The 26,585-nt window shown below is 47.6% G+C and overlaps 1 protein-coding gene across 1 annotated transcript in view; it reads right to left on the bottom strand.

The window, feature by feature from the left end:
- Positions 1 to 26,585, bottom strand: part of flna (filamin A, alpha (actin binding protein 280)) — a 65,902-nt gene that overhangs the window by 5,675 nt on the left and 33,642 nt on the right. The window contains exons 13-38 of the mRNA XM_072450204.1: positions 26,184 to 26,297; positions 25,950 to 26,093; positions 25,542 to 25,665; positions 24,864 to 25,024; positions 24,050 to 24,140; positions 23,047 to 23,219; positions 22,838 to 22,955; positions 22,649 to 22,761; positions 22,335 to 22,484; positions 21,818 to 22,136; positions 20,391 to 20,564; positions 19,896 to 20,058; positions 19,664 to 19,824; positions 19,414 to 19,581; positions 18,756 to 18,879; positions 18,506 to 18,662; positions 18,082 to 18,271; positions 16,947 to 16,970; positions 15,024 to 15,271; positions 14,052 to 14,126; positions 12,160 to 12,259; positions 11,772 to 11,912; positions 11,560 to 11,688; positions 10,967 to 11,140; positions 10,674 to 10,835; positions 2,952 to 3,155 (exon numbers count right to left, since the gene is read on the bottom strand). Coding sequence (XP_072306305.1) covers positions 2,952 to 3,155; positions 10,674 to 10,835; positions 10,967 to 11,140; positions 11,560 to 11,688; positions 11,772 to 11,912; positions 12,160 to 12,259; positions 14,052 to 14,126; positions 15,024 to 15,271; positions 16,947 to 16,970; positions 18,082 to 18,271; positions 18,506 to 18,662; positions 18,756 to 18,879; positions 19,414 to 19,581; positions 19,664 to 19,824; positions 19,896 to 20,058; positions 20,391 to 20,564; positions 21,818 to 22,136; positions 22,335 to 22,484; positions 22,649 to 22,761; positions 22,838 to 22,955; positions 23,047 to 23,219; positions 24,050 to 24,140; positions 24,864 to 25,024; positions 25,542 to 25,665; positions 25,950 to 26,093; positions 26,184 to 26,297 — 3,901 coding nt within the window. The remainder of the gene's footprint in view (positions 1 to 2,951; positions 3,156 to 10,673; positions 10,836 to 10,966; positions 11,141 to 11,559; positions 11,689 to 11,771; positions 11,913 to 12,159; positions 12,260 to 14,051; positions 14,127 to 15,023; positions 15,272 to 16,946; positions 16,971 to 18,081; positions 18,272 to 18,505; positions 18,663 to 18,755; positions 18,880 to 19,413; positions 19,582 to 19,663; positions 19,825 to 19,895; positions 20,059 to 20,390; positions 20,565 to 21,817; positions 22,137 to 22,334; positions 22,485 to 22,648; positions 22,762 to 22,837; positions 22,956 to 23,046; positions 23,220 to 24,049; positions 24,141 to 24,863; positions 25,025 to 25,541; positions 25,666 to 25,949; positions 26,094 to 26,183; positions 26,298 to 26,585) is intronic.

Raw genomic sequence — 26,585 nt, 5'->3', positions numbered from 1 at the left:
GAACTCTCGCCTGCGTCTGTGGTGTGGATGAACTCTCGTCTGTGGTGTGGATGAACTCTCGTCTGTGGTGTGGATGAACTCTCGTCTGCGTCTGTGGTGTGGATGAACTCTCGTCTGCGTCTGTGGTGTGGATGAACTCTCGTCTGTGGTGTGGATGAACTCTCGTCTGCGTCTGTGGTGTGGATGAACTCTCGTCTGTGGTGTGGATGAACTCGCGTCTGTGGTGTGGATGAACTCTCGTCTGTGGTGTGGATGAACTCTCGTCTGTGGTGTGGATGAACTCTCGTCTGCGTCTGTGGTGTGGATGAACTCTCGCCTGCGTCTGTGGTGTGGATGAACTCTCGTCTGTGGTGTGGATGAACTCTCGTCTGCGTCTGTGGTGTGGATGAACTCTCGTCTGCGTCTGTGGTGTGGATGAACTCTCGTCTGCGTCTGTGGTGTGGATGAACTTTCGTCTGTGTCTGGTGTGGATGAACTCTCGTCTGCGGTGTGGATGAACTCTCGCCTGCGTCTGTGGTGTGGATGAACTCTCGTCTGCGGTGTGGATGAACTCTCGTCTGTGGTGTGGATGAACTCTCGTCTGTGGTGTGGATGAACTCTCGTCTGTGGTGTGGATGAACTCTCGTCTGTGTCTGTGGTGTGGATGAACTCTCGTCTGCGGTGTGGATGAACTCTCGCCTGCGTCTGTGGTGTGGATGAACTCTCGTCTGTGGTGTGGATGAACTCTCGTCTGTGGTGTGGATGAACTCTCGCCTGCGTCTGTGGTGTGGATGAACTCTCGTCTGTGGTGTGGATGAACTCTCGCCTGCGTCTGGTGTGGATGAACTCTCGTCTGTGGTGTGGATGAACTCTCGTCTGCGTCTGTGGTGTGGATGAACTCTCGTCTGTGTCTGTGGTGTGGATGAACTCTCGTCTGCGGTGTGGATGAACTCTCGCCTGCGTCTGTGGTGTGGATGAACTCTCGTCTGTGGTGTGGATGAACTCTCGCCTGCGTCTGTGGTGTGGATGAACTCTCGCCTGCGTCTGTGGTGTGGATGAACTCTCGTCTGTGGTGTGGATGAACTCTCGTCTGTGTCTGTGGTGTGGATGAACTCTCGTCTGTGGTGTGGATGAACTCTCGTCTGTGGTGTGGATGAACTCTCGTCTGCGTCTGTGGTGTGGATGAACTCTCGTCTGCGTCTGTGGTGTGGATGAACTCTCGTCTGTGGTGTGGATGAACTCTCGTCTGTGGTGTGGATGAACTTTCGCCTGCGTCTGTGGTGTGGATGAACTCTCGCCTGCGTCTGTGGTGTGGATGAACTCTCGTCTGTGGTGTGGATGAACTCTCGTCTGCGTCTGTGGTGTGGATGAACTCTCGTCTGTGGTGTGGATGAACTCTCGCCTGCGTCTGTGGTGTGGATGAACTCTCGCCTGCGTCTGTGGTGTGGATGAACTCTCGTCTGTGGTGTGGATGAACTCTCGTCTGTGGTGTGGATGAACTCTCGCCTGCGTCTGTGGTGTGGATGAACTCTCGTCTGTGGTGTGGATGAACTCTCGTCTGCGTCTGTGGTGTGGATGAACTCTCGTCTGCGTCTGTGGTGTGGATGAACTCTCGTCTGTGGTGTGGATGAACTCTCGTCTGTGGTGTGGATGAACTCTCGCCTGCGTCTGTGGTGTGGATGAACTCTCGTCTGTGGTGTGGATGAACTCTCGTCTGCGTCTGTGGTGTGGATGAACTCTCGCCTGCGTCTGTGGTGTGGATGAACTCTCGTCTGTGGTGTGGATGAACTCTCGTCTGCGTCTGGTGTGGATGAACTCTCGCCTGCGTCTGTGGTGTGGATGAACTCTCGTCTGTGGTGTGGATGAACTCTCACCTGCGTCTGTGGTGTGGATGAACTCTCGCCTGCGTCTGTGGTGTGGATGAACTCTCGTCTGTGGTGTGGATGAACTCTCGTCTGTGGTGTGGATGAACTCTCGCCTGCGTCTGTGGTGTGGATGAACTCTCGTCTGTGGTGTGGATGAACTCTCGCCTGCGTCTGTGGTGTGGATGAACTCTCGTCTGTGGTGTGGATGAACTCTCGTCTGCGTCTGTGGTGTGGATGAACTCTCGCCTGCGTCTGTGGTGTGGATGAACTCTCGTCTGTGGTGTGGATGAACTCTCGTCTGCGTCTGTGGTGTGGATGAACTCTCGTCTGCGTCTGTGGTGTGGATGAACTCTCGCCTGCGTCTGTGGTGTGGATGAACTCTCGTCTGTGGTGTGGATGAACTCTCGTCTGTGGTGTGGATGAACTCTCGCCTGCGTCTGTGGTGTGGATGAACTCTCGTCTGTGGTGTGGATGAACTCTCGTCTGTGGTGTGGATGAACTCTCGTCTGCGTCTGTGGTGTGGATGAACTCTCGTCTGCGTCTGTGGTGTGGATGAACTCTCGTCTGTGGTGTGGATGAACTCTCGTCTGTGGTGTGGATGAACTCTCGCCTGCGTCTGTGGTGTGGATGAACTCTCGTCTGTGGTGTGGATGAACTCTCGCCTGCATCTGTGGTGTGGATGAACTCTCGTCTGTGGTGTGGATGAACTCTCGTCTGCGTCTGTGGTGTGGATGAACTCTCGCCTGCGTCTGTGGTGTGGATGAACTCTCGTCTGTGGTGTGGATGAACTCTCACCTGCGTCTGTGGTGTGGATGAACTCTCGCCTGCGTCTGTGGTGTGGATGAACTCTCGTCTGTGGTGTGGATGAACTCTCGTCTGTGGTGTGGATGAACTCTCGCCTGCGTCTGTGGTGTGGATGAACTCTCGTCTGTGGTGTGGATGAACTCTCGCCTGCGTCTGTGGTGTGGATGAACTCTCGTCTGTGGTGTGGATGAACTCTCGCCTGCGTCTGTGGTGTGGATGAACTCTCGTCTGTGGTGTGGATGAACTCTCGCCTGCGTCTGTGGTGTGGATGAACTCTCGTCTGTGGTGTGGATGAACTCTCACCTGCGTCTGTGGTGTCGATGATGAACTCTGCGGGCTCAAACGTCCGGGCTTCGCTCAGGCCTGGTCCCGTGACGCGAACACGACTGGCGTCACCGATCTCGGACGCTTTGATCACCACGGCGATGGGGCTGCTCGGAATGTGGCGCCCGTTCTTCTTGATGTTCACCAGGTGCTCCCCGATCTCCTTCGGCACAAATGAGATTCCTGCGGCGCAAGAGATTCAGAGTTTAGAGCTTCAGAGTTTAGTTTCAGAGTTTAGAGCTTCAGAGTTTAGAGCTTCAGAGTTTAGAGCTTCAGAGTTTAGTTTCAGAGTTTAGAGCTTCAGAGTTTAGAGTTTAGAGCTTCAGAGTTTAGAGCTTCAGAGTTTAGAGCTTCAGAGTTTCGTTTCAGAGTTTAGTTTCAGAGTTTAGAGCTTCAGAGTTTAGAGCTTCAGAGTTTAGAGCTTCAGAGTTTAGAGCTTCAGAGTTTAGAGCTTCAGAGTTTAGAGCCAGAGTTTAGTTTCAGAGTTTAGTTTCAGAGTTTAGAGCTTCAGAGTTTAGAGTTTAGAGCTTCAGAGTTTAGTTTCAGAGTTTAGAGCTTCAGAGTTTAGAGCTTCAGAGTTTAGAGCTTCAGAGTTTAGAGCTTCAGAGTTTAGTTTCAGAGTTTAGAGCTTCAGAGTTTAGGAGTTTAGAGCTTCAGAGTTTAGAGCTTCAGAGTTTAGAGCTTCAGAGTTTAGAGCTTCAGAGTTTAGAGCTTCAGAGTTTAGAGCTTCAGAGTTGAGCTTCAGAGTTTAGAGTTTCAGAGTTTAGAGCTTCAGAGTTTAGAGCTTCAGAGTTTAGAGCTTCAGAGTTTAGAGCTTCAGAGTTTAGAGTTTAGAGCTTCAGAGTTTAGAGCTTCAGAGTTTAGAGCTTCAGAGTTTAGAGTTTAGAGCTTCAGAGTTTAGAGCTTCAGAGTTTAGAGCTTCAGAGTTTAGAGCTTCAGAGTTTAGAGCTTCAGAGTTTAGTTTCAGAGTTTAGTTTCAGAGTTTAGTTTCAGAGTTTAGAGCTTCAGAGTTTAGAGTTTAGAGCTTCAGAGTTTAGAGCTTCAGAGTTTAGTTTCAGAGTTTAGAGCTTCAGAGTTTAGAGCTTCAGAGTTTAGATTCAGAGTTTAGATTCAGAGTTTAGTTTCAGAGTTTAGAGCTTCAGAGTTTAGAGCTTCAGAGTTTAGAGCTTCAGAGTTTAGAGCTTCAGAGTTTAGTTTCAGAGTTTAGTTTCAGAGTTTAGTTTCAGAGTTTAGAGCTTCAGAGTTTAGAGTTTAGAGCTTCAGAGTTTAGAGCTTCAGAGTTTAGAGCTTCAGAGTTTAGAGCTTCAGAGTTTAGAGCTTCAGAGATTAGAGCTTCAGAGTTTAGAGCTTCAGAGTTTAGAGCTTCAGAGTTTAGTTTCAGAGTTTAGTTTCAGAGTTTAGAGCTTCAGAGTTTAGAGCTTCAGAGTTTAGAGCTTCAGAGTTTAGAGCTTCAGAGTTTAGAGCTTCAGAGTTTAGCTTCAGAGTTTAGCTTCAGAGTTTAGAGTTTAGAGCTTCAGAGTTTAGAGCTTCAGAGTTTAGAGCTTCAGAGTTTAGAGCTTCAGAGTTTAGAGCTTCAGAGTTTAGAGTTTAGAGCTTCAGAGTTTAGAGTTTAGAGCTTCAGAGTTTAGAGCTTCAGAGTTTAGAGCTTCAGAGTTTAGAGCTTCAGAGTTTAGAGCTTCAGAGTTTCGTTTCAGAGTTTCGTTTCAGAGTTTAGTTTCAGAGTTTAGAGCTTCAGAGTTTAGAGTTTAGAGCTTCAGAGTTTAGAGCTTCAGAGTTTAGTTTCAGAGTTTAGAGCTTCAGAGTTTAGAGCTTCAGAGTTTAGTTTCAGAGTTTAGAGCTTCAGAGTTTAGAGATTCAGAGTTTAGAGCTTCAGAGTTTAGAGCTTCAGAGTTTAGAGCTTCAGAGTTTAGTTTCAGAGTTTAGAGCTTCAGAGTTTAGGAGTTTAGAGCTTCAGAGTTTAGAGCTTCAGAGTTTAGAGCTTCAGAGTTTAGCTTCAGAGTTTAGCTTCAGAGTTTAGAGTTTAGAGCTTCAGAGTTTAGAGCTTCAGAGTTTAGAGTTTAGAGTTTAGAGCTTCAGAGTTTAGAGTTTAGAGCTTCAGAGTTTAGAGCTTCAGAGTTTAGAGTTTCAGAGTTTAGAGCTTCAGAGTTTAGAGCTTCAGAGTTTAGAGCTTCAGAGTTTAGAGCTTCAGAGTTTAGAGCTTCAGAGTTTAGAGCTTCAGAGTTTCGTTTCAGAGTTTAGAGCTTCAGAGTTTCGTTTCAGAGTTTAGAGTTTAGAGCTTCAGAGTTTAGAGCTTCAGAGTTTAGAGCTTCAGAGTTTAGAGCTTCAGAGTTTAGAGCTTCAGAGTTTAGAGCTTCAGAGTTTAGAGCTTCAGAGTTTAGAGTTTAGAGCTTCAGAGTTTAGAGCTTCAGAGTTTAGAGCTTCAGAGTTTAGAGCTTCAGAGTTTAGAGCTTCAGAGTTTCGTTTCAGAGTTTCGTTTCAGAGTTTAGTTTCAGAGTTTAGAGCTTCAGAGTTTAGAGTTTAGAGCTTCAGAGTTTAGTTTCAGAGTTTAGAGCTTCAGAGTTTAGAGCTTCAGAGTTTAGAGCTTCAGAGTTTAGAGCTTCAGAGTTTAGAGCTTCAGAGTTTAGTTTCAGAGTTTAGAGCTTCAGAGTTTAGGAGTTTAGAGCTTCAGAGTTTAGAGCTTCAGAGTTTAGAGCTTCAGAGTTTAGAGCTTCAGAGTTTAGCTTCAGAGTTTAGCTTCAGAGTTTAGCTTCAGAGTTTAGAGTTTAGAGCTTCAGAGTTTAGAGCTTCAGAGTTTCGTTTCAGAGTTTAGTTTCAGAGTTTAGAGCTTCAGAGTTTAGAGCTTCAGAGTTTAGAGCTTCAGTTTAGAGCTTCAGAGTTTAGAGCTTCAGAGTTTAGAGCCAGAGTTTAGTTTCAGAGTTTAGTTTCAGAGTTTAGAGCTTCAGAGTTTAGAGTTTAGAGCTTCAGAGTTTAGTTTCAGAGTTTAGAGCTTCAGAGTTTAGAGCTTCAGAGTTTAGAGCTTCAGAGTTTAGAGCTTCAGAGTTTAGTTTCAGAGTTTAGAGCTTCAGAGTTTAGGAGTTTAGAGCTTCAGAGTTTAGAGCTTCAGAGTTTAGAGCTTCAGAGTTTAGAGCTTCAGAGTTTAGAGCTTCAGAGTTTAGAGCTTCAGAGTTGAGCTTCAGAGTTTAGAGTTTCAGAGTTTAGAGCTTCAGAGTTTAGAGCTTCAGAGTTTAGAGCTTCAGAGTTTAGAGTTTAGAGCTTCAGAGTTTAGAGCTTCAGAGTTTAGAGCTTCAGAGTTTAGAGTTTAGAGCTTCAGAGTTTAGAGCTTCAGAGTTTAGAGCTTCAGAGTTTAGAGCTTCAGAGTTTAGAGCTTCAGAGTTTAGAGCTTCAGAGTTTAGTTTCAGAGTTTAGAGCTTCAGAGTTTAGAGTTTAGAGCTTCAGAGTTTAGAGCTTCAGAGTTTAGTTTCAGAGTTTAGAGCTTCAGAGTTTAGAGCTTCAGAGTTTAGATTCAGAGTTTAGATTCAGAGTTTCGTTTCAGAGTTTAGTTTCAGAGTTTAGAGCTTCAGAGTTTAGAGCTTCAGAGTTTAGAGCTTCAGAGTTTAGTTTCAGAGTTTAGTTTCAGAGTTTAGTTTCAGAGTTTAGAGCTTCAGAGTTTAGAGTTTAGAGCTTCAGAGTTTAGTTTCAGAGTTTAGAGCTTCAGAGATTAGAGCTTCAGAGTTTAGAGCTTCAGAGTTTAGAGCTTCAGAGTTTAGAGCTTCAGAGTTTAGTTTCAGAGTTTAGAGCTTCAGAGTTTAGGAGTTTAGAGCTTCAGAGTTTAGAGCTTCAGAGTTTAGAGCTTCAGAGTTTAGCTTCAGAGTTTAGCTTCAGAGTTTAGAGTTTAGAGCTTCAGAGTTTAGAGCTTCAGAGTTTAGAGCTTCAGAGTTTAGAGCTTCAGAGTTTAGAGTTTAGAGCTTCAGAGTTTAGAGTTTAGAGCTTCAGAGTTTAGAGCTTCAGAGTTTAGAGCTTCAGAGTTTAGAGCTTCAGAGTTTCGTTTCAGAGTTTCGTTTCAGAGTTTAGTTTCAGAGTTTAGAGCTTCAGAGTTTAGAGTTTAGAGCTTCAGAGTTTAGAGCTTCAGAGTTTAGTTTCAGAGTTTAGAGCTTCAGAGTTTAGAGCTTCAGAGTTTAGTTTCAGAGTTTAGAGCTTCAGAGTTTAGAGATTCAGAGTTTAGAGCTTCAGAGTTTAGAGCTTCAGAGTTTAGAGCTTCAGAGTTTAGTTTCAGAGTTTAGAGCTTCAGAGTTTAGGAGTTTAGAGCTTCAGAGTTTAGAGCTTCAGAGTTTAGAGCTTCAGAGTTTAGCTTCAGAGTTTAGCTTCAGAGTTTAGAGTTTAGAGCTTCAGAGTTTAGAGCTTCAGAGTTTAGAGTTTAGAGCTTCAGAGTTTAGAGTTTAGAGCTTCAGAGTTTAGAGTTTAGAGCTTCAGAGTTTAGAGCTTCAGAGTTTAGAGTTTCAGAGTTTAGAGTTTCAGAGTTTAGAGCTTCAGAGTTTAGAGCTTCAGAGTTTAGAGCTTCAGAGTTTAGAGCTTCAGAGTTTAGAGCTTCAGAGTTTAGAGCTTCAGAGTTTCGTTTCAGAGTTTAGAGCTTCAGAGTTTCGTTTCAGAGTTTAGAGTTTAGAGCTTCAGAGTTTAGAGCTTCAGAGTTTAGAGCTTCAGAGTTTAGAGCTTCAGAGTTTAGAGCTTCAGAGTTTAGAGCTTCAGAGTTTAGAGTTTAGAGCTTCAGAGTTTAGAGCTTCAGAGTTTAGAGCTTCAGAGTTTAGAGCTTCAGAGTTTAGAGCTTCAGAGTTTCGTTTCAGAGTTTCGTTTCAGAGTTTAGTTTCAGAGTTTAGAGCTTCAGAGTTTAGAGTTTAGAGCTTCAGAGTTTAGAGCTTCAGAGTTTAGAGCTTCAGAGTTTAGAGCTTCAGAGTTTAGAGCTTCAGAGTTTAGAGCTTCAGAGTTTAGTTTCAGAGTTTAGAGCTTCAGAGTTTAGGAGTTTAGAGCTTCAGAGTTTAGAGCTTCAGAGTTTAGAGCTTCAGAGTTTAGAGCTTCAGAGTTTAGAGCTTCAGAGTTTAGCTTCAGAGTTTAGAGTTTAGAGCTTCAGAGTTTAGAGCTTCAGAGTTTAGAGCTTCAGAGTTTAGAGCTTCAGAGTTTAGAGTTTAGAGCTTCAGAGTTTAGAGTTTAGAGCTTCAGAGTTGAGAGTTTAGAGCTTCAGAGTTTAGAGCTTCAGAGTTTAGAGCTTCAGAGTTTAGAGCTTCAGAGTTTAGAGCTTCAGAGTTTAGAGCTTCAGAGTTTAGAGCTTCAGAGTTTAGAGCTTCAGAGTTTAGAGCTTCAGAGTTTAGAGCTTCAGAGTTTAGAGCTTCAGAGTTTAGAGCTTCAGAGTTTAGAGCTTCAGAGTTTCGTTTCAGAGTTTAGAGTTTCAGAGTTTAGAGTTTCAAAGTTTAGAGCTTCAGAGTTTAGAGCTTCAGAGTTTAGAGCTTCAGAGTTTAGAGCTTCAGAGTTTAGAGCTTCAGAGTTTAGAGTTTCAGAGTTTAGAGTTTCAGAGTTTAGAGCTTCAGAGTTTAGAGCTTCAGAGTTTAGAGCTTCAGAGTTTAGAGCTTCAGAGTTTAGTTTCAGAGTTTAGAGTTTAGAGCTTCAGAGTTTAGAGCTTCAGAGTTTAGTTTCAGAGTTTAGAGCTTCAGAGTTTAGGAGTTTAGAGCTTCAGAGTTTAGAGCTTCAGAGTTTATAGCTTCAGAGTTTAGAGCTTCAGAGTTTAGCGTTTAGAGCTTCAGAGTTTAGAGCTTCAGAGTTTAGAGCTTCAGAGTTTAGAGTTTAGAGCTTCAGAGTTTAGAGCTTCAGAGTTTAGAGCTTCAGAGTTTAGAGCTTCAGATTTTAGAGCTTCAGATTTTAGAGCTTCAGAGTTTAGCTTCAGAGTTTATAGCTTCAGAGTTTAGAGCTTCAGAGTTTAGAGCTTCAGAGTTTAGAGCTTTAGAGTGTTAGAGTTTAGAGCTTCAGAGTTTAGACTTTAGAGCTTCAGAGTTTAGACTTTAGAGCTTCAGAGTTTAGAGTTTAGAGCTTTAGAGTTTAGAGCTTTAGAGTTTAGAGCTTTAGAGTTTAGAGCTTTAGAGTTTAGAGCTTTAGAGTTTAGAGCTTTAGAGTTTAGAGCTTCAGAGTTTAGAGCTTCAGAGTTTAGAGCTTCAGAGTTTAGAGCTTCAGAGTTTAGAGCTTCAGAGTTTAGAGCTTCAGATTTTAGAGCTTCAGATTTTAGCTTCAGAGTTTATAGCTTCAGAGTTTAGCTTCAGAGTTTATAGCTTCAGAGTTTATAGCTTCAGAGTTTAGAGCTTCAGAGTTTAGAGCTTCAGAGTTTAGACTTTAGAGCTTCAGAGTTTAGAGTTTAGAGCTTCAGAGTTTAGAGCTTTAGAGTTTAGAGCTTCAGAGTTTAGAGCTTCAGAGTTTAGAGCTTTAGAGTTTAGAGCTTTAGAGTTTAGAGCTTCAGAGTTTAGAGTTTAGAGCTTTAGAGTTTAGAGCTTTAGAGTTTAGAGCTTCAGAGTTTAGAGCTTCAGAGTTTAGAGCTTTAGAGTTTAGAGCTTCAGAGTTTAGAGTTTAGAGCTTTAGAGTTTAGAGCTTTAGAGTTTAGAGCTTCAGAGTTTAGAGCTTCAGAGTTTAGAGCTTTAGAGCTTCAGAGTTTAGAGCTTCAGAGTTTAGAGCTTCAGAGTTTAGAGCTTCAGATTTTAGAGCTTCAGAGTTTAGCTTCAGAGTTTATAGCTTCAGAGTTTAGCTTCAGAGTTTATAGCTTCAGAGTTTAGAGCTTCAGAGTTTAGAGCTTCAGAGTTTAGAGTTTAGAGCTTCAGAGTTTAGAGCTTCAGAGTTTAGAGCTTCAGAGTTTAGAGCTTCAGAGTTTAGAGATTCAGAGTTTAGAGCTTCAGAGTTTAGAGCTTTAGAGTTTAGAGCTTCAGAGTTTAGAGCTTCAGAGTTTAGAGCTTTAGAGTTTAGAGCTTTAGAGCTTAGAGCTTCAGAGTTTAGAGCTTCAGAGTTTAGAGCTTCAGAGTTTAGAGTTTAGAGCTTCAGAGTTTAGAGCTTCAGAGTTTAGAGCTTCAGAGTTTAGAGATTCAGAGTTTAGAGCTTCAGAGTTTAGAGCTTTAGAGTTTAGAGCTTTAGAGTTTAGAGCTTCAGAGTTTAGAGTTTAGAGCTTCAGAGTTTAGAGTTTAGAGCTTTAGAGTTTAGAGCTTCAGAGTTTAGAGCTTCAGAGTTTAGAGCTTCAGAGTTTAGAGCTTCAGAGTTTAGAGTTTAGAGCTTCTGAGTTTAGAGCTTCAGAGTTTCTCTGAACGGGTCGTTTCACTTCCATTTTGAATCCTAAGACTCCGCGTTTTAGACACAAACGGACGTTTCTCTGATCGGGAATGAGCTTGATTGACATGTGCATTAAACCAATCAGGGAGACGGATGATTCCAGACCAAAAGTGTATTGACAAAAAGTTTGGTCTAAGCTGGTCAGTCAACCTCTCCACAAATCTGACACGTAACTTTGAAAAATCAGGTTCCAGATCCTCGAGATAATCTGAATTTTTGTTTTTAAAGCATTAGGGCAAGTAATTAGTCTTAAGTGTTTCATCATCATCATCATCTCCTTCTCCTCTTCGTCTCCTCCTCTTCGTCTCCTCCTCTTCGTCTCCTCCTCTTCGTCTCCTCAGAATTGCAGACAGTCGTTGGCGTCATGGTTCTCACCGACGTGTCCGTTGCGCAGCATCTTGAGCAGACACGGCTCCTCTCGTCCTGAAGGCGTGGTCAGCGACGCGGTCAGCTGACTCAGGTCCAGCTCCCCGATGTCCAGAGGAATGTCGGCGGCCGAGCCCACCTTCAGCTGCGACATGCGCATGGAGTCGTCTCCTGCAAAACACCACAGCCATATTTAACACGTTTACACGCTCAGCCGCCAAAGCCCCGTCACTGCGCCCGCTCAGAGCTGCGTGCAGGGGTCATCTGCGTGCGGGTCATCTGTGTGTGCGGGTCATCCTCACCGGTGATCCTGGCGGCGAAGGGGCTGCCGGGGATGTGCTTGTCGTTGTATTTGACCAGGATGCTGTAGTCGCCGGGCAGCACCGGGAGGTAAGACACGGTGCAGGTGCCGTCCTGGTTGTCCACGCAGCTGATGTCGGCTTTGGACGGGCCCTCGATGGCCAGGGACAGACCCCCTGCACAGACAGACACAGACACAGACACAGACACAGACACAGACACAGACAGACACAGACAGACACACAGACACAGAAAGAAGAGTTAAGAGGAAATCTTTGTTGAAAAAGAGAAACTATCATTAAGTAGAACATTCCGGTCATTTATAATAGTGTCTTGAAACCCTGGAGAGGTCGACGCCCAGAGCATTCAGATGATAATCAGTTACAGAGAGGAGAGAGAGTGAGCCAGGAACAATAGGAGGCTGATGGCCTTTTAACTCACATTACACTGGTGCAAATACCCAATCTTAAGTGACACCGACTGTGAAACTATTTCGATCCCAATGCCACGATGTTTGTGCCGTCGCGTGCTCTTACACTCGGTCACGTGATCGCACACTTCACCCGCGTTACCGCTCCGAGACGTTGGCGCTCACCTTCTCCGGCGTCCTTGGTGTCCACCGTGAACACGGCGGGTTTGTTCACCGTCCCGTGGATCAGGCCCGGCCCGTACGCGCTCACGTTCCCGCTGTTCATGTAGTCCACGAAGAACTGCAGCGGACTCCCTGAGACACAAGAACGTTTTCCGGGGGTTACATTCGCTCTGGACTCTGGGCGTTTCCCGTTGCCGTGGCGATCGCTCGCGTACCGGGGATGTGGATGCCGTCGTACTTGATGTCCATTTCGTGCAGCCCGGCCTCGACCGGAGCATACTTCACCGTCACCGTTCCGTCTTTGTTATCGGCGATCTCGGGTTTGGCCACTTTCCCCGACGGCATTCGCACCTCCCCTTTAAGAAGACCTTATGGTTATTGTGGTGGATAGAAAATATGATCCAAGGAAATACAGATGAATAAGACCAAATGGAAACGCCGGAACATTTAGCGCCCCAAGAGGAAAACATTGTAACTACAGCGTTTACGACGAGCAAATCGCAACGTTTAAATCACGATTTCATTGAAGATAAAGTTCTGGGACAGGTCTTTGCTGCACTGAAGGCTTTCGCTCGGGCGTTTACAAGCGGTCGGTTGCATTACCCGTGATCTCGCCCTTCTGGATGGTGAAGGGAATGACCAGATCGAACGGCCTCAGTCCAGCCACGTCCATCCCGTTCATCCCCATCGGACGGTCCGTCGCCTGGGAAACCAAAAACAAACGCAATCAACAACAAAAGCAAAAAGACACTTTCATCTAAGGAAATGATGAGTGGAAACAAGCTCCCAAGACACAAAGCAACCAAGCCAAACATGAAGCTAACATTTAGTAACACTTTAGCGTAACTACACATTAAAACGCATTAGTAAAGCATTAGTTACACATCATTTCATGTTTTTAACACCTTCCTCATCAAAGATCATTATTATTAGAAGAAACAGTTGTTTTTTAGAATTTCGGTCAAAATTCAAGGGTTTTTTATTATTTTTTTGCGCTAAACTAAGAATTTTATCTGTGTGTAGTCATCACAAAAGTGTTACGTTTGGATTGTGGCGATGGAACGTGGAGGGATGACATGAGATGAACCGGAAAGACAAACCCGGCGAGCCATTTTGCAGAATGTGAAGCGAGCGCCCACATTAACGGCGAGGGCTCAAAATGGCGTCCGTTTCCTTCAAGCGCGGCCACGGAGCAGAGCGCGGTCCATGAAGAGACCCCGAGCGGATGGACGAGTAACAAACAGGAAACATATTATGCGTCAGTCACTTAGGGCTTTTGTTTTAGAGCCTGGGGCTTTTTATTGAACAGGAATCGTCATCTGTCTCTCTCTGCTGGCAACAGTGGGGAGAGAAACTAATTCAATCGATAAATTAGCCGTATTTTGGTGACGTGAAAAGTAGATTACTGCTAAGAATTTACTATTTTATAATGGATTTTAATGTGATTATTGTTTGTACTGTGGGTGATTTTAATGTACATGTTAACGCCTATAAGCACATTGAATTTGTACGACTCTATTTACTTTAGTACTTTTTCCCACTGTCCACCACTGGTTTCTACCTCCTTTAATTAGAATTCATCTTACGTATTATATTATATTAAATTAGCAGCCGTATTTATTTATGGACAAGTTTTACAAATGATCTTCACATTTCTAGAAACGTTTATGTGAGAGTCGAGTCATTTTATTCAGTTCTGATAATTAATTCCACAAGTAATCTGCCTTTTAAATAATTTTCCAACTGTTTTGAGTTCAAAAAGTTTAAACAAATTTAGAAACACAATTAGATTTTAATTTTGGCTGCACACTAGAAATAAGAATATCGATATCGCACTGATCGATACATTTTGGTGGCGTATAAAGTAGATTCCTGCTCTTAATTTACGATTTTAATGTGATTATTTTTTGTACCGTGGGTGATTTCAATGTACATGTTAACGCCTTTAAAGCACTTTGAATTTGTACAAATCGTGCTTTAGAAATAAACTTTTACTTTAGCACTTTTTCTTCCTGTCCACCACTGGTTTCCACCTCCTTTAATTAGAATTCATCTTACGTACTATATTATATTAAATTAGCAGCAGTGTTTATTTACCTTTATTTATGGACAAGTTTTACAAATGATCTTAAAGAATATCGATATCGCACTGATCGATACATTTTAGTGGCGTAAAAAGAAGATTCCTGCTCTGAATTTACTATTTTATAATGGATTTTAAAGTGATGATATTTTTTGTACCGTGGGTGATTTTAATGTACATGTTAACGCCTTTAAAGCACTTTGAATTTGTACAAATCGTACTTTAGAAATAAACTAGATCCCGCGATTCTACTGCAGTTGCAAGGCTAAAAATAAAGGTCTTCCCGTCTCATTTTAAGTTGAAAAGCTGGAGTTTGTGCATAAAATGTCTCCTTCAAAACAAAAGGCCTGGACAGACACAGATGATGGAGAGAGTGTGGAGGCGGAGCAGAGGGAGAGTGCAGCGCTTGTACCCAGGGCTGCTGAGCGTAGTACTGGGGCATTTGGTTCTGCTGGAGGAGAGGGTCAGACGGCGCTCCCTCCAGGGCCTGTACAGTCCAGCAGGGGGCAGTAAGGAGAGGTCAGACACAACAGTACAACGGGTTTCGACCGGCTGTGGCGCCGTTACAGCGAGAAGAAACGCCAGTCGTTTATCACACCGAGGACAAACGGTCAAACGGTCTAAAAGTCACATTTCCTGTTCTGACCTGCGAACGTGAGACGTTTAAAAGCAATAAAATACAGTATTTAAAACATGCAAATGATCGTTTGAAAACTGCTCAATATTAATCATGTTTATGAACAGCGCTAGCTAGCTCTGTTTTAAAGCAAATGCTAACTTTAAAATATACAATACATATTTGAAAAGTAAATAGTACCTGTATATTAAGATTATTTGATCTTATTTCAATACTTTTTATTTTTTATGTTTATTATTAATTAGCATTAGCATTGAGACACAAACACATGGCATTCCAAACACAGACTGGTGAAATGACTTATATTGGTCAATATGAAATAAGGCAAAAAATCCCCACAGCGTCTGACCGCCCGCCGTCCCCAAAGCGTCTGACCGCCCGCCGTCCCCAAAGCGTCTGACCGCCCGCCGTCCCCAAAGCGTCTGACCGCCCGCCGTCCCCACAGCGTCTGACCGCCCGCCGTCCCCAAAGCGTCTGACCGCCCGCCGTCCCCAAAGCGTCTGACCGCCCGCAGTCCAGTCCCCAGCGTCTGACCGCCCGCCGTCCCCACAGCCTGACCTCCCGCCGTCCCCATAGCGTCTGACCGCCCACAGTCCCCACAGCGTCTGACCACCCGCCGTCCCCACAGCCTCTGACCTCCCGCCGTCCCCACAGCGTCTGACCGCCCACAGTCCCCACAGCGTCTGACCGCCCACAGTCCCCACAGCGTCTGACCGCCCGCCGTCCCCACAGCGTCTGACCGCTCACCGTGACTTGGAAGGGGCTGTTAGGGATGTGCTCGCCGCCGAAGCGCACGCAGATCACGTACTCTCCGGGCAGCGGCGCCGTGTAGAAGATGTCAAACGTCCCGTCCTCGTTCTCCACCACGTCCACGTCCAGCTCGGCGCCCTCTGGTGTGAAGACGCTGCAGGTGACTTTGCCTTTGCCCGCGGCCTTGGCGTCCACCGTGATCACCGTCTGCTCGCCGATCTGGATGGTCGGGCCCACGCCGGCGCCTGCGGGCAGCGAGAGGTCAGGGACTCCAGCTGAAGCGCCGTCCAAACGTGTTAAAATGACTTCAGTTCAGACTCTTCCCAGTTTGAGACGTGTTCAATGTGTGTCCGACACAATAGTGGATGCACTGGTCATCGTGACGGGCCGAGTCGGTGCAACGCTTACGTTTTTACACCAGGTTTGAGTAGTTTTGACTCATTTTGGCCGGTTTATATTTAATTATGTTTAAAAATGGTTCAACACTTCTCAAATTCAACATTCAAGTCATTTTAACTCAGTGTTTTTTGCGTTTGTTTTCTTGGCCCTTTGAGCATGCACAGGACAGACTGAGGGATGTCACGATTACATCAACCAGGAGGATCCAACATGTAGATATAATATTTGATTTGAATGAACTAAAGTAAAATGTATTATTCAGTTAGAAGTTAAATGTTCTGAATGTCGAGGGACGGATTCATTCAGTGAAAAACTTTTAGAAGTGTTTAAAATGTACAACACTGGAAAAATGTACAACCTTGAATAAGAAAATAATGAAACAAGTTAAAAACTTCTCATTTCAAGCACTTTTTAACTCGTTATCTTATTTTAGATGGTACTTTCCAGTGAAATCATGACATCCCTGTTTAAGTTTGATACGTCAAAAATACTTTCCTCAACTTTGATCTACGTCTACAATCATCCCAGCACAATCCCACCATCATCCCAGCACCATCCCAGCACCTAACCATCCTATCATCCCACCATCATCCCAGCATCCCAATATCCCACCATCATCCCACCATCATCCCAGCACCATCCCACCATCATCCCAGCACCTAACCATCCCATCATCCCACCACCATCCCAGCATCCCAATATCCCACCATCATCCCATCATCCCAATATCCCATCATCATCCCAGCATCCCAGCATCATCCCAGCATCATCCCACCATCATCCCATCCCAGCATTCCATCCCATCATCCCACCATCATCCCATCATCATCCTACCATCATCCCAGCACCATCCCACCATCATCCCATCCCAGCATTCCATCCCATCATCCCACCATCATCCCACCATCATCCTCCCATCCCAACATTCCATCCCATCATCCCACCATCATCCCAGCATCATCCCACCATCATCCCATCCCAGCATTCCATCCCATCATCATCCCAGCACCATCCCACCATCATCCCATCCCAGCATTCCATCCCATCATCCCACCATCATCCCACCATCATCCCACCATCATCCCAGCATCATCCCAGCATCATCCCATCATCCCACCATCATCCCACCATCATCCCACCATCATCCCACCATCATCCCATCATCATCCCATCATCCCACCATCATTCCATCATTCCATCATGCCATCAGACCAGTCGTTAGTCCATTAGTCCGTCCAATAAATGCAAAACAAAAAGGAGACCGTTTTAGGAGGTAAAAGATTAGATGAGGTTTCGTCCATGCCAAAAGAGCACTGCAGAAAAGAAAGATCTAGCATTCGTTTAGAAGACTTCATTTAATATGGAGTCATAATCTGAATTTGTGTTGCCAAATTGTCCGTCTAAAACCAGTTCGTAATAAACTCATAATTGAAGGAGGCTCTTTACGTTGCTAGATCCGTTCCATTTCGTGCAGCGAGAGTGAAAAGAAGAGAATGAAATACGTCGGTTGGAGAGGCTTACCTAAACCGTGACCTCCGATTGAGACTGAGCAAAGGAACGGTGAGAAGCAGCGCAGCAAAAACACAGGTGACAAAAGAGAGACAGTCAGCAGGGGGCAGCGGTGAGCGGGCGGTCACTGTGCTCCGAATACTGGGACCAACACGTGTGTGAGTGCGAACGGGACGAGTGACACCATCTTTAACGAGTTCAAAAGTGTAACACCTTTTTCTACGTCTAGAGTCCCACCTCCAGTTATTACCAATTTAAGACAATACATTAGATGTTATTACCACCCTGTTATTGCACTGTAAAATGTACTTCTGTGCAGTACTTTTACTTCTGTACTTTGTCCTCTAGTGCAGTGCAGTCACAGGCCACCGGAGGCAGAACTCTCAAGATTTTTGCATTAAAATTGGAAATAAATAGTAAAAACAGTATCAAAACGCCAACTACGCAGTTTAGATTTAGAGTTTAAAGATGGTATTTCTGAGTGAAGGGTGTCACTCGGGGCGAGGGGGTGTCACACGGGGCGAGGGGGTGTCACACGGGGCGAGGGGGTGTCACACGGGGCGAGGGGGTGTCACACGGGGGGCAGGGGTGTCACACGGGGGGCCAGGGGGTGTCACACAGGGGCCAGGGGTGTCACAGGGGGGCCAGGGGTGTCACACAAGGGGCGAGGGGGTGTCACACAGGGGGCGAGGGGGTGTCACACAGGGGCCAGGGGTGTCACAGGGGGGCCAGGGGTGTCACACAGGGGGCGAGGGGGTGTCACACGGGGGCGAGGGGGTGTCACAGGAGTACAGCGTGAAACAAACCAGAGCATACAAGCCAAAAACAGCACTCAAACTGGAAACAGGTCAAACTCTTAAGGTCTGTGTCGTTTTAAAGACACTTTCTTTAAACTGGCTCTTGTTCCTTTCCTTCCACATGTTCGTTCCCTCATCACTGCTCCATCTACTGGCAGCAGAGGGAATCACCAGCAGAGCTCAGAGCGAGAGGACCTCGTAAACACAACTAAAGGTTAAAGCCTCACTGCGTAACATTTGTTTGGAGTGTTTCTTAGCAACAAAACAGACAAAAACAGGCTTTTGTTTTGGTCCCTTTTCTGGCTGGCGCACAAACCGCGGCGGTCGGGTCAGGGTCAGGTGTCCCGTACCTGTGACCATGCACTTGCTGGCGTCGCCGGTGGGCAGGGCGCGGATCCGGTAGGGCGAGTACGGGATCTCGTCGCCGCCGTACTTGATGAGGATGGTGTATCGCCCGGTCATGTCCGGCACGTACGACACCAGGTACGTCCCGTCGTGGTTGTCCCGGATCTCCGCCTTTTTGGGCTTCCCCTCTGGGTCCTGCGGCGACCGTCAAGACATTTTTAACCAAATAAAAACAATTTAACTGCTTTAAATATAATCCTACGTACGGCGAGTAGCTTCCGTTTCACGCTGCTAGCACGGCTATTAGCAAAACAATGCTAACAAGATACATTCTTTGCGATTTGAAGAACAACAACAACACTCAAACTAGAACGAAGAGAACAACTGCCTCTGGGTTTTTACAGAGAAAAGCGTGCAGTGGTCACTCACGGTGATCTGCACGGCCAGCAGCCCTTCTCCAGCGTCTTTGGCGTCGATGGTGAACTCGACGGGCAGCGAGGCCGGGACGCCGGTCGTGTTCAGGCCTGGACCGCTGCACTTCACTTTGCTGGCGTCATGCGTGGGCAGAACCTTCACTTTGTACGGACTGAGGACATGGAAGGACATGAAAGGACACGTAAGGACAAGGAAGGACACATTCTCTGTCACACACGACATGTTGACCGCTCTGAGGGGTCACCTGCGGGGGATCTCCTCGTCGGCGTACAGCACGTTGATGGAGTAAGGTCCTTCTCTGGTCGGGACGTAGTTCACAGAGTGAGTCTGGTCTCCGTTATCCACGATCTCCACCGGCTCCACCACGCCTGGAAACACAGAGCTACAACTTTAAAAGTGTTTGGATTGACCAGTGCCCTGACCCGGGCTGGGACACACTGTGGGCGTGTCTGAGCCGCTGACCTCAACCAAACATAACTCATGTTTTATTTATAAAATCTAAAATCATACTTGAATTGTGTCAGCAATTCACAGAGACATTTGTGTCGCTGTGAACGCGAAACTCACGGGTTTTCTTACAGGGACATGACCTTCCAAACCCATCCGCCCGAATTTGCCCCAATCCGCCCGACTTTGCCCCAATCCGCCCCAATCCGCCCGACTTTGCCCCAATCCGCCCGACTTTGCCCCAATCCGCCCGACTTTGCCCCAATCCGCCCGACTTTGCCCCAATCCGCCCGACTTTGCCCCAATCCGCCCGACTTTGCCCCAATCCGCCCGACTTTGCCCCAATCCGCCCGACTTTGCCCCAATCCGCCCGACTTTGCCCCAATCCGCCCGACTTTGCCCAAACCGCCCAAGTCATCCTTGGGCCCCTGCACTCGACCGTCCGCCCGACTCACCCTTGGGACCCTGCACTCGAACTTGCAGCGGGGCGACGCCGGCCTTAGACGCGTCCACGGTGAAGGTTTGGGGGATGTTCGCCCTCACGTTGGTCCCGAGTCCAGCGCCTTGACACTTGACCTTTGTGCTGTCCACGGTGTCGCTGACGGGGACAGAGAATGGACTTCCTGTGGAAAAAGAGCAGCACGTTCAAGAGGAACCCCCTGAAAATCTGGATCTCCTCGTGGACTTTGGGTTCTGGAGCTGGACCTGTGATTGGCTGGCTGTCGTAGTTGATGTTGAGGTTGTAGGTTCCGGGTTCGTAGGGGACGTACTCCACGCTGCAGCTGCCGTCTTTGTTGTCGGTACAGGACATTTTGGCTTCAGACGGACCCTCCATGGCCAAGCCCAGACCTCCGGTGCCGGCTCCTCTGAAGAACAAGACCGTGTGAGACACACGCACTTCTTTCGCTTCACTCGTCGGTCCCTTCTTCTGGCTCACCTGGTTTCCACGGTGAACTTGTTTGGTTTGTTGGTGATTCCGGACTTCAGCCCTGGTCCGTGGACTCGGACTCTGGTCGGGTCACAGCCCTCGGTCACGACCACCCTGTACGGACTCTGAGGGGCCGGGGAGCCGTCGTAACACACTTCTACACTGTGAGGACCTGACACGGGACAGAGGGGAAACGTTCTGATGATTACAGAAAGACTAGCATTTTATTATAACATATCCAGAGTGAAAACCCTCAAGAGCCCCTCGAGAACCTCTCGAGAATCCCTCGAGAACCTTTCAAGAGCCCCTCGAGAATCCCTCAAGAACCCTGGAGAACTCCTGAAGAACTCTCAAGAACCCTGAAGGACCCCTGAAGAACTCTCCAAAGCCCCTTAAGATCCCAAGAACCCTCAAACCAAGGGCGTCAAAGCCCCTGATGAGTGGATCTGCAGTGGGCGTGTGTGTTGTATGGGGGGTTGGACTTGATGGAGCCCGAAGCCTCACCCTCCTCGTAGGGCGTGTACTCCACGTTGTAGGTCCCGTCTCCTCGGTCTGAGATCAGCGCGTCGGTGCGACCTCCAGACGGGTTGGAGATCATGGTCTTAATGTGGTCTCCTCCGCTTTGAGTCAGAGCCCGGGCGTCGACGGTGAAGTCTGTAGTGGCCTCGCGGTAAACGCCTGGGACGATCAGAGAGGAAAGAGTCAATGATTGGACCCATCGAAACCCATCGAGCGCCCCCTACAGGCCGGACGACTCACTGAACTAAAATGCAGTTAAGATTTATACATTTACAATGTTGCTAAAAATGATAGAACTGTTCTCATGTTAGCTCATTTTAAAAAGTTTTATAATTAGGGTTAGGGTTAGTTAGGGTCACTTCCTGGTTGTAATTGATGACATCACTAAGGAAATTACCCATCAAACACTGGGCCAAAACTTTACTTTGACAAATAAGTAAACAAGGGCGACTTTATTTTGTTGAAATATTGTTTAGAGTCACAAAAGTTGTTTCTTTGTGTAAATTCTGCATAAACGTGAGTGTCCCTGGTGTGATGTCACTTCCTGTATGAGTGTCCCCGGTGTGATGTCACTTCCTGTATGAGCGTCCCCGGTGTGATGTCACTTCCTGTATGAGCGTCCCCGGTGTGATGTCACTTCCTGCATGAGCGTCCCCGGTGTGATGTCACTTCCTGTATGAGCGTCCCCGGTGTGATGTCACTTCCTGTATGAGTGTCCCCGGTGTGATGTCACTTCCTGTATGAGTGTCCCCGGTGTGATGTCACTTCCTGCATGAGTGTCCCCGGTGTAATGTCACTTCCTGCATGAGTGTCCCCGGTGTGATGTCACTTCCTGTATGAGTGTCCCCGGTGTGATGTCACTTCCTGTATGAGTGTCCCCGGTGTGATGTCACTTCCTGCATGAGTGTCCCCGGTGTGATGTCACTTCCTGCATGAGTGTCCCCGGTGTGATGTCACTTCCTGTATAGGTGTCCCCGGTGTGATGTCACTTCCTGTATGGGTGTCCCTGGTGTGATGTCACTTCCTGTATGAGTGTCCCTGGTGTGATGTCACTTCCTGTATGAGTGTCCCTGGTGTGATGTCACTTCCTGCATGAGTGTCCCCTGTGTGATGTCACTTCCTGCATGAGTGTCCCTGGTGTGATGTCACTTCCTGCATGAGTGTCCCCGGTGTGATGTCACTTCCTGCATGAGTGTCCCCGGTGTGATGTCACTTCCTGTATGGGTGTACCTGGTGTGATGTCACTTCCTGTACGAGTGTCCCTGGTGTGATGTCACTTCCTGCATGAGTGTCCCTGGTGTGTTGTCACTTCCTGTCATGTCCTACAGATTGTTTAAACCCCGTCATACGCCCCCTTTAAACTCGTGACCTTCACACATTAAAAACCCAGTCACATCTACACGCGGCGTTACCTTTGCCCTCGACCCCCGGCCCGAACACCCGCACTCCGCTGGCGTCCACGGCCGGCTCCACGGTCAGGCGAGCGGGGAAGTTGGGCACGTCCTGGCCGCCGTAGCGGATGGTGAGCGTGTAGGAGCCCGGGTAGAGCGGGATGTAGGTGATGGTGTAGGTGCCGTCGCCGTTGTCCTGGATGTGGACCTCGGCCTCCGTCCCGCTGTCGGAGATGATCTCGATGGTCAGTTCGGCCGGCCCCGCGTTGGTGCAGTCCACGATGAACTCGCCCGTCTCGCCCACTTTGGCTCGCTCCAGGCCCGGGCCTGAGCAGCGGACCTGACCGGGGGACACACACGTGTTAATGACCGGGACACACACACACGTGTTAATGACCAGGGGACACACACACACACACACACACACACGTGTTAATGACCGGGGACACACACACACACACACGTGTTAATGACCGGGGACACACACACACACACACACACGTGTTAATGACCGGGCTGAAAGAGGCTGAAGCGGCACCTTGGAGGGGTCGGTGGCCGGGTAGGCGGTGGGCGTGAAGGGCGACCCGGGGATGGGCAGCCCGTCGTAGGTGAGCTCCACCTGGTACGGCCCCACCTCCCTGGGGATGAACTTGACGTGGGCCGTGTCGGCGTTCAGCCCGGGCTCCACCTGAGGCACCAGAAGAAACGTTTAGGGGCCCGTTCTCTGGTCAGGCCCCGGGGGGTCAGGCCCCGGGGGGTCAGGCCAGCACATGGTTTAGATATAATACAAGTCAGAATCAGAATGAAGTAATATTTATATTTCTTTGTGTCGTTTGCATCTCGTTCTCGTACTTTGCTGGCGATGGGTTTTCCTGCCGGCCCCGTCACCTTGGCTGCCACTTTGCCCTGACCGCCGGCCCCTTTGGACTTGACCGCGACGTCCTTGTCCTTCCCGACGGTCATCTCTGCGGACACACCAGAACACGTGTAAACAGAGGCGCCACTCCGCAGACGTGGGCGGGTCGCGAGTGTCGGACGTACTGTCTCCGAGCCCGGCCACGCTGACTTTGCTCAGGTCTAGGGTCGGCGCCACGGCAACGTTGAACGGGCTCTTGGGGATCTGGTCTCCGCCGTAGGTGACGGCGACGCCGAGCGGGCCCTGGGGGAGACACGGGCGAGTGCGGGTGAGACACGGGCGCGGTCAGGCGAGGTCGGACGAGGTCGGCGGCACAAACGCGCTCCGGCCTTACCTGGTGCACCGGCGTGTACTTGACCGTGTGTGTGTTGTCGTGGTTGTTGACGATCTCGTAGTCCTTGACCAGGTCGCCTCGGACGGCGCCGCCGCTGAAGGCGCAGTCCAGGTTGGCCTTCCCGGCGCCTTTCGTGGTCACGGTGAAGTGCGTGGGTTTGTTCAGCTCCACGCCTGGAACGGGACGACACGCACGGGGTTAAAGAACTACAAAGACCATGATCCTTTGCTCCACGACAGTAGTGACCGGAGTGTGGTCCAGACAAACGAAGATGGAACTGAGCAGGACTAATCAACATGAGGCCCGGGGGCCAAATCAGGTCCTCCAACCGATTTAACCAGGCCCACGACTCCAAAAGAAAACGGAATCAATCTTCACTAAATTCAACCTGGTTTGGGTTAGTCCGGGGTCAAACCTGATTGGGTCTAGTCTAGTCCTAGTCCTAGTCCTAGTCCTAGTCTCTTTAACCCATCAGTACTTCTTTTATTGCAGTAACTCGATGTATACAAACGGTGTTGGGGATATTTTGAGTGACACAAACGTTTGTTGGTGTCGAGTTGTTCACGTCCAGAGGCCTCAGGTCCAGAGGCCTCCGAGGCCCTTAGAAAATATGGCCCTCGGAAAAATTAAGTTATTTAAAACTATTTGTACGTTTGGACAAATCGGACTTTGGACTGATTGAGATGTTTTTGTTTTTGTTTTTGTGCCTTAATTTTCTTTTTTCTTGTCTTTAATCTTAATTTACTTTGTGTCTCCTGTTCTTGTGTTTGCATTTCAAAATTTATAAAAATATATATAAACGAATAAGAAAAACAGGCACAAATGGAACGTACAATTCTGAAAAGTTTCTTCATCCATTTTGTCCACATTAGATACAAAAAGAAGGGCATTTTTCTCATGTTTGGATTTCCATTTGAATGAACTACATCTGGAGTTACAAAACGGTCTTAAATGGCTCTGAAGAAGCGGCGACTTGAACGAGAGCGGTCAGCGTTTCCCTCACCGCTGCGGCTGAGTCCTGGACCGTCCGCTTTGACCTTGGAGGCGTCGTGGGTGGGGTCCACTTTGACCCTGATGGGCGTCATGGGGATGGCCTGAAACGCACGGGACACGAGAGAAATGATCAGTGACATCGTCCAACCATCGTTCTGACAGTTTGACCTCATAAAGCACTTTTAAAATCAAACCAAAATGTCATAAAAATGGACTTTTGACTCAATTTGACGTCCGATGGTCGAAACTTTTCCATTTCATGACCTGAAAGAGTCTTTTTTATGTCGATTTATTCTGCTTTTTGTGCTGATATTTCATTTCTCTGGGACAGTGAAACTTCAGCCTTAAAGTGGCTCAAACTGTACAAGAGCCTCATTTATGACCATTTAAGACTAATAAATGAGGCCAGTTTTCAGTCAGATCGAGTTTAGACATAAAACTAAATGATAAATCCAATATTCCCACTGCAAATGTTTTTGTCTCTAATATTTTACATTATTTAAACTGCTCTGTCCATTTTTCACATTTAAATGTCTCAAATATGTGACATTTTGGCCCTTTTTACACAGAAAACGCCTCATTTCTTCATGAAAACACGACATCTATAACACATATGTTTTACATTTGTGTTACATTTGTTTTACATTTGTGAGGAAACGACAGAAGTTTCATGTTAAGATGTTTTGCTGCTTCAGCTGCAGCGTCTGCTCTTCACGAGCTTCAAACCTGATTCTCGTTTCACTTTTTAGAGTTAAAATCGTGTTTGGAGTCTAAAACTCTGAAGTGTTAAAGAATGAAGACCAGGACCAGGACCATAAACTGACCTGTCCAGCGAACAGGACCATGATGGTGTAGCTGCCGGCGCCGGGCGGCATGTATTTGACGGTGAAAGTGTCGTTGTCGTTCCTGATGATGTCGAAGTCGATGTCGGCCTCGGCCGGACCCACGACTCCAGGAGCACACTTTATACCGATGCTGATGTCTCCTGCAGCGGCAACAAACAAACAAACAAACTTTAGTTTCTACCGTGTTGGAATCTATTGATTTGTTTTGTTTATTATTTATTCCTTTTTTTCCAATGTTCTTTAAAAATGTGAAAATCTCAACTTTCTGAAATAAATGAGACGAAACGAGCCGGATTAAAAAAAAAAAAAAAAAGTATAAAATAAATGGACATATTTAGGATTATCTTGGTTTTTCCCACGACCAGATTTAGTCTTGAAAATAAGAAAAATGTTTAAAAATCTGTTAAAAAAAAGTTCTGGTTGATTGAACAGACAGAGAGAGACAGAGACAGAGACAGAGACAGAGAGAGAGACAGAGAGAGAGAGACAGAGACAGAGAGAGAGACAGAGACAGAGACAGAGAGAGAGACAGAGACAGAGACAGAGACAGAGAGAGAGACAGAGAGAGAGACAGAGAGAGAGACACACACACACACACACACACACACACACACACACACACACACAAACACACACTTTAAGGTCACATTTGCTGACCTTGTCCGGCCTCGGCACAGTCCACCGTGAAGTACGTCGGCTCAAACGCCTTGAGTCCAGTTTTAGAGACTCCAGGACCAGAAACCTTCACTTTGTTTGGATGACACCCAGCGCCGATGTTCATCTGCAACGACACAACGGGTTTATCCAGGGGACAGGACAGGGGACAGGGCAGGGGGCGCAGGGACACAGGACAGAGGGCGCAGGGACACAGGACAGAGGGCGCAGGGACACAGGACAGAGGGCGCAGGGACACAGGACAGAGGGCGCAGGGACACAGGACAGGGGGCGCAGGGACAGGGGACACAGGGACACAGGACAGGGGACGCGGGGACAGGGGGCGCAGGGACACAGGACAGAGGCCGCAGGGACAGGGGGCAGGAGGCGCAGTAGCACGGGGCTCCTCACCCTGAAGGGGCTCTCCGGGATGTTGACTCCGCCCCACGACACCATCACCGTGTGTTTGATTGGTTTGCGTGGCGTGTAGGAGCAGCTGAAGGTGCCGTTTCCATTGTCTTTGACCTGCACGTCCACAGCGTTGCCCTCGCCGTCCTGAAGACACAAGACGCTCTGGGTCAAACTGAGCTCCAGCTTCAGGGTCACTCTCCTGTCGTTCTAGGACGTTCTGAACATGACAGTTACCTGAGCCGTGACCTTCAGAGGAGCTTTCCCGCCTTGTTTGGCGTCGACGGTGAACTCTGTGGCTTTCCCAACAGCCAAACCGTTACTCTGGAGCCCGGGGCCAAACGCCTTGACCTGAAGCACACGGGTTTAGGTCAAGGAGGCAGGGGTCATCAGGGGTCATCAGGGTCCTCCGACCTGAGACCTCCACCCTGAGACCTGAGACCTCCACCCTGAGACCTCCACCCTGAGACCTCCCACCTGAGACCTCCACCCTGAGACCTGAGACCTCCACCCTGAGACCTGAGACCTCCACCCTGAGACCTGAGACCTCCACCCTGAGACCTGAGACCTCCACCCTGAGACCTCCCACCTGAGACCTCCACCCTGAGACCTGAGACCTCAACCCTGAGACCTGAGACC

The sequence above is a fragment of the Eucyclogobius newberryi genome, unplaced genomic scaffold (genome assembly GCF_026437365.1).
Source record: "Eucyclogobius newberryi isolate DKJ021-1_F unplaced genomic scaffold, fEucNew1.0.hap1 SCAF_17, whole genome shotgun sequence".
Lineage (NCBI taxonomy): Eukaryota > Metazoa > Chordata > Actinopteri > Gobiiformes > Gobiidae > Eucyclogobius > Eucyclogobius newberryi.
The sequence above is the reverse complement of the archived record's forward strand: the minus strand, read 5'-3'. Positions and strand labels throughout refer to the sequence as shown.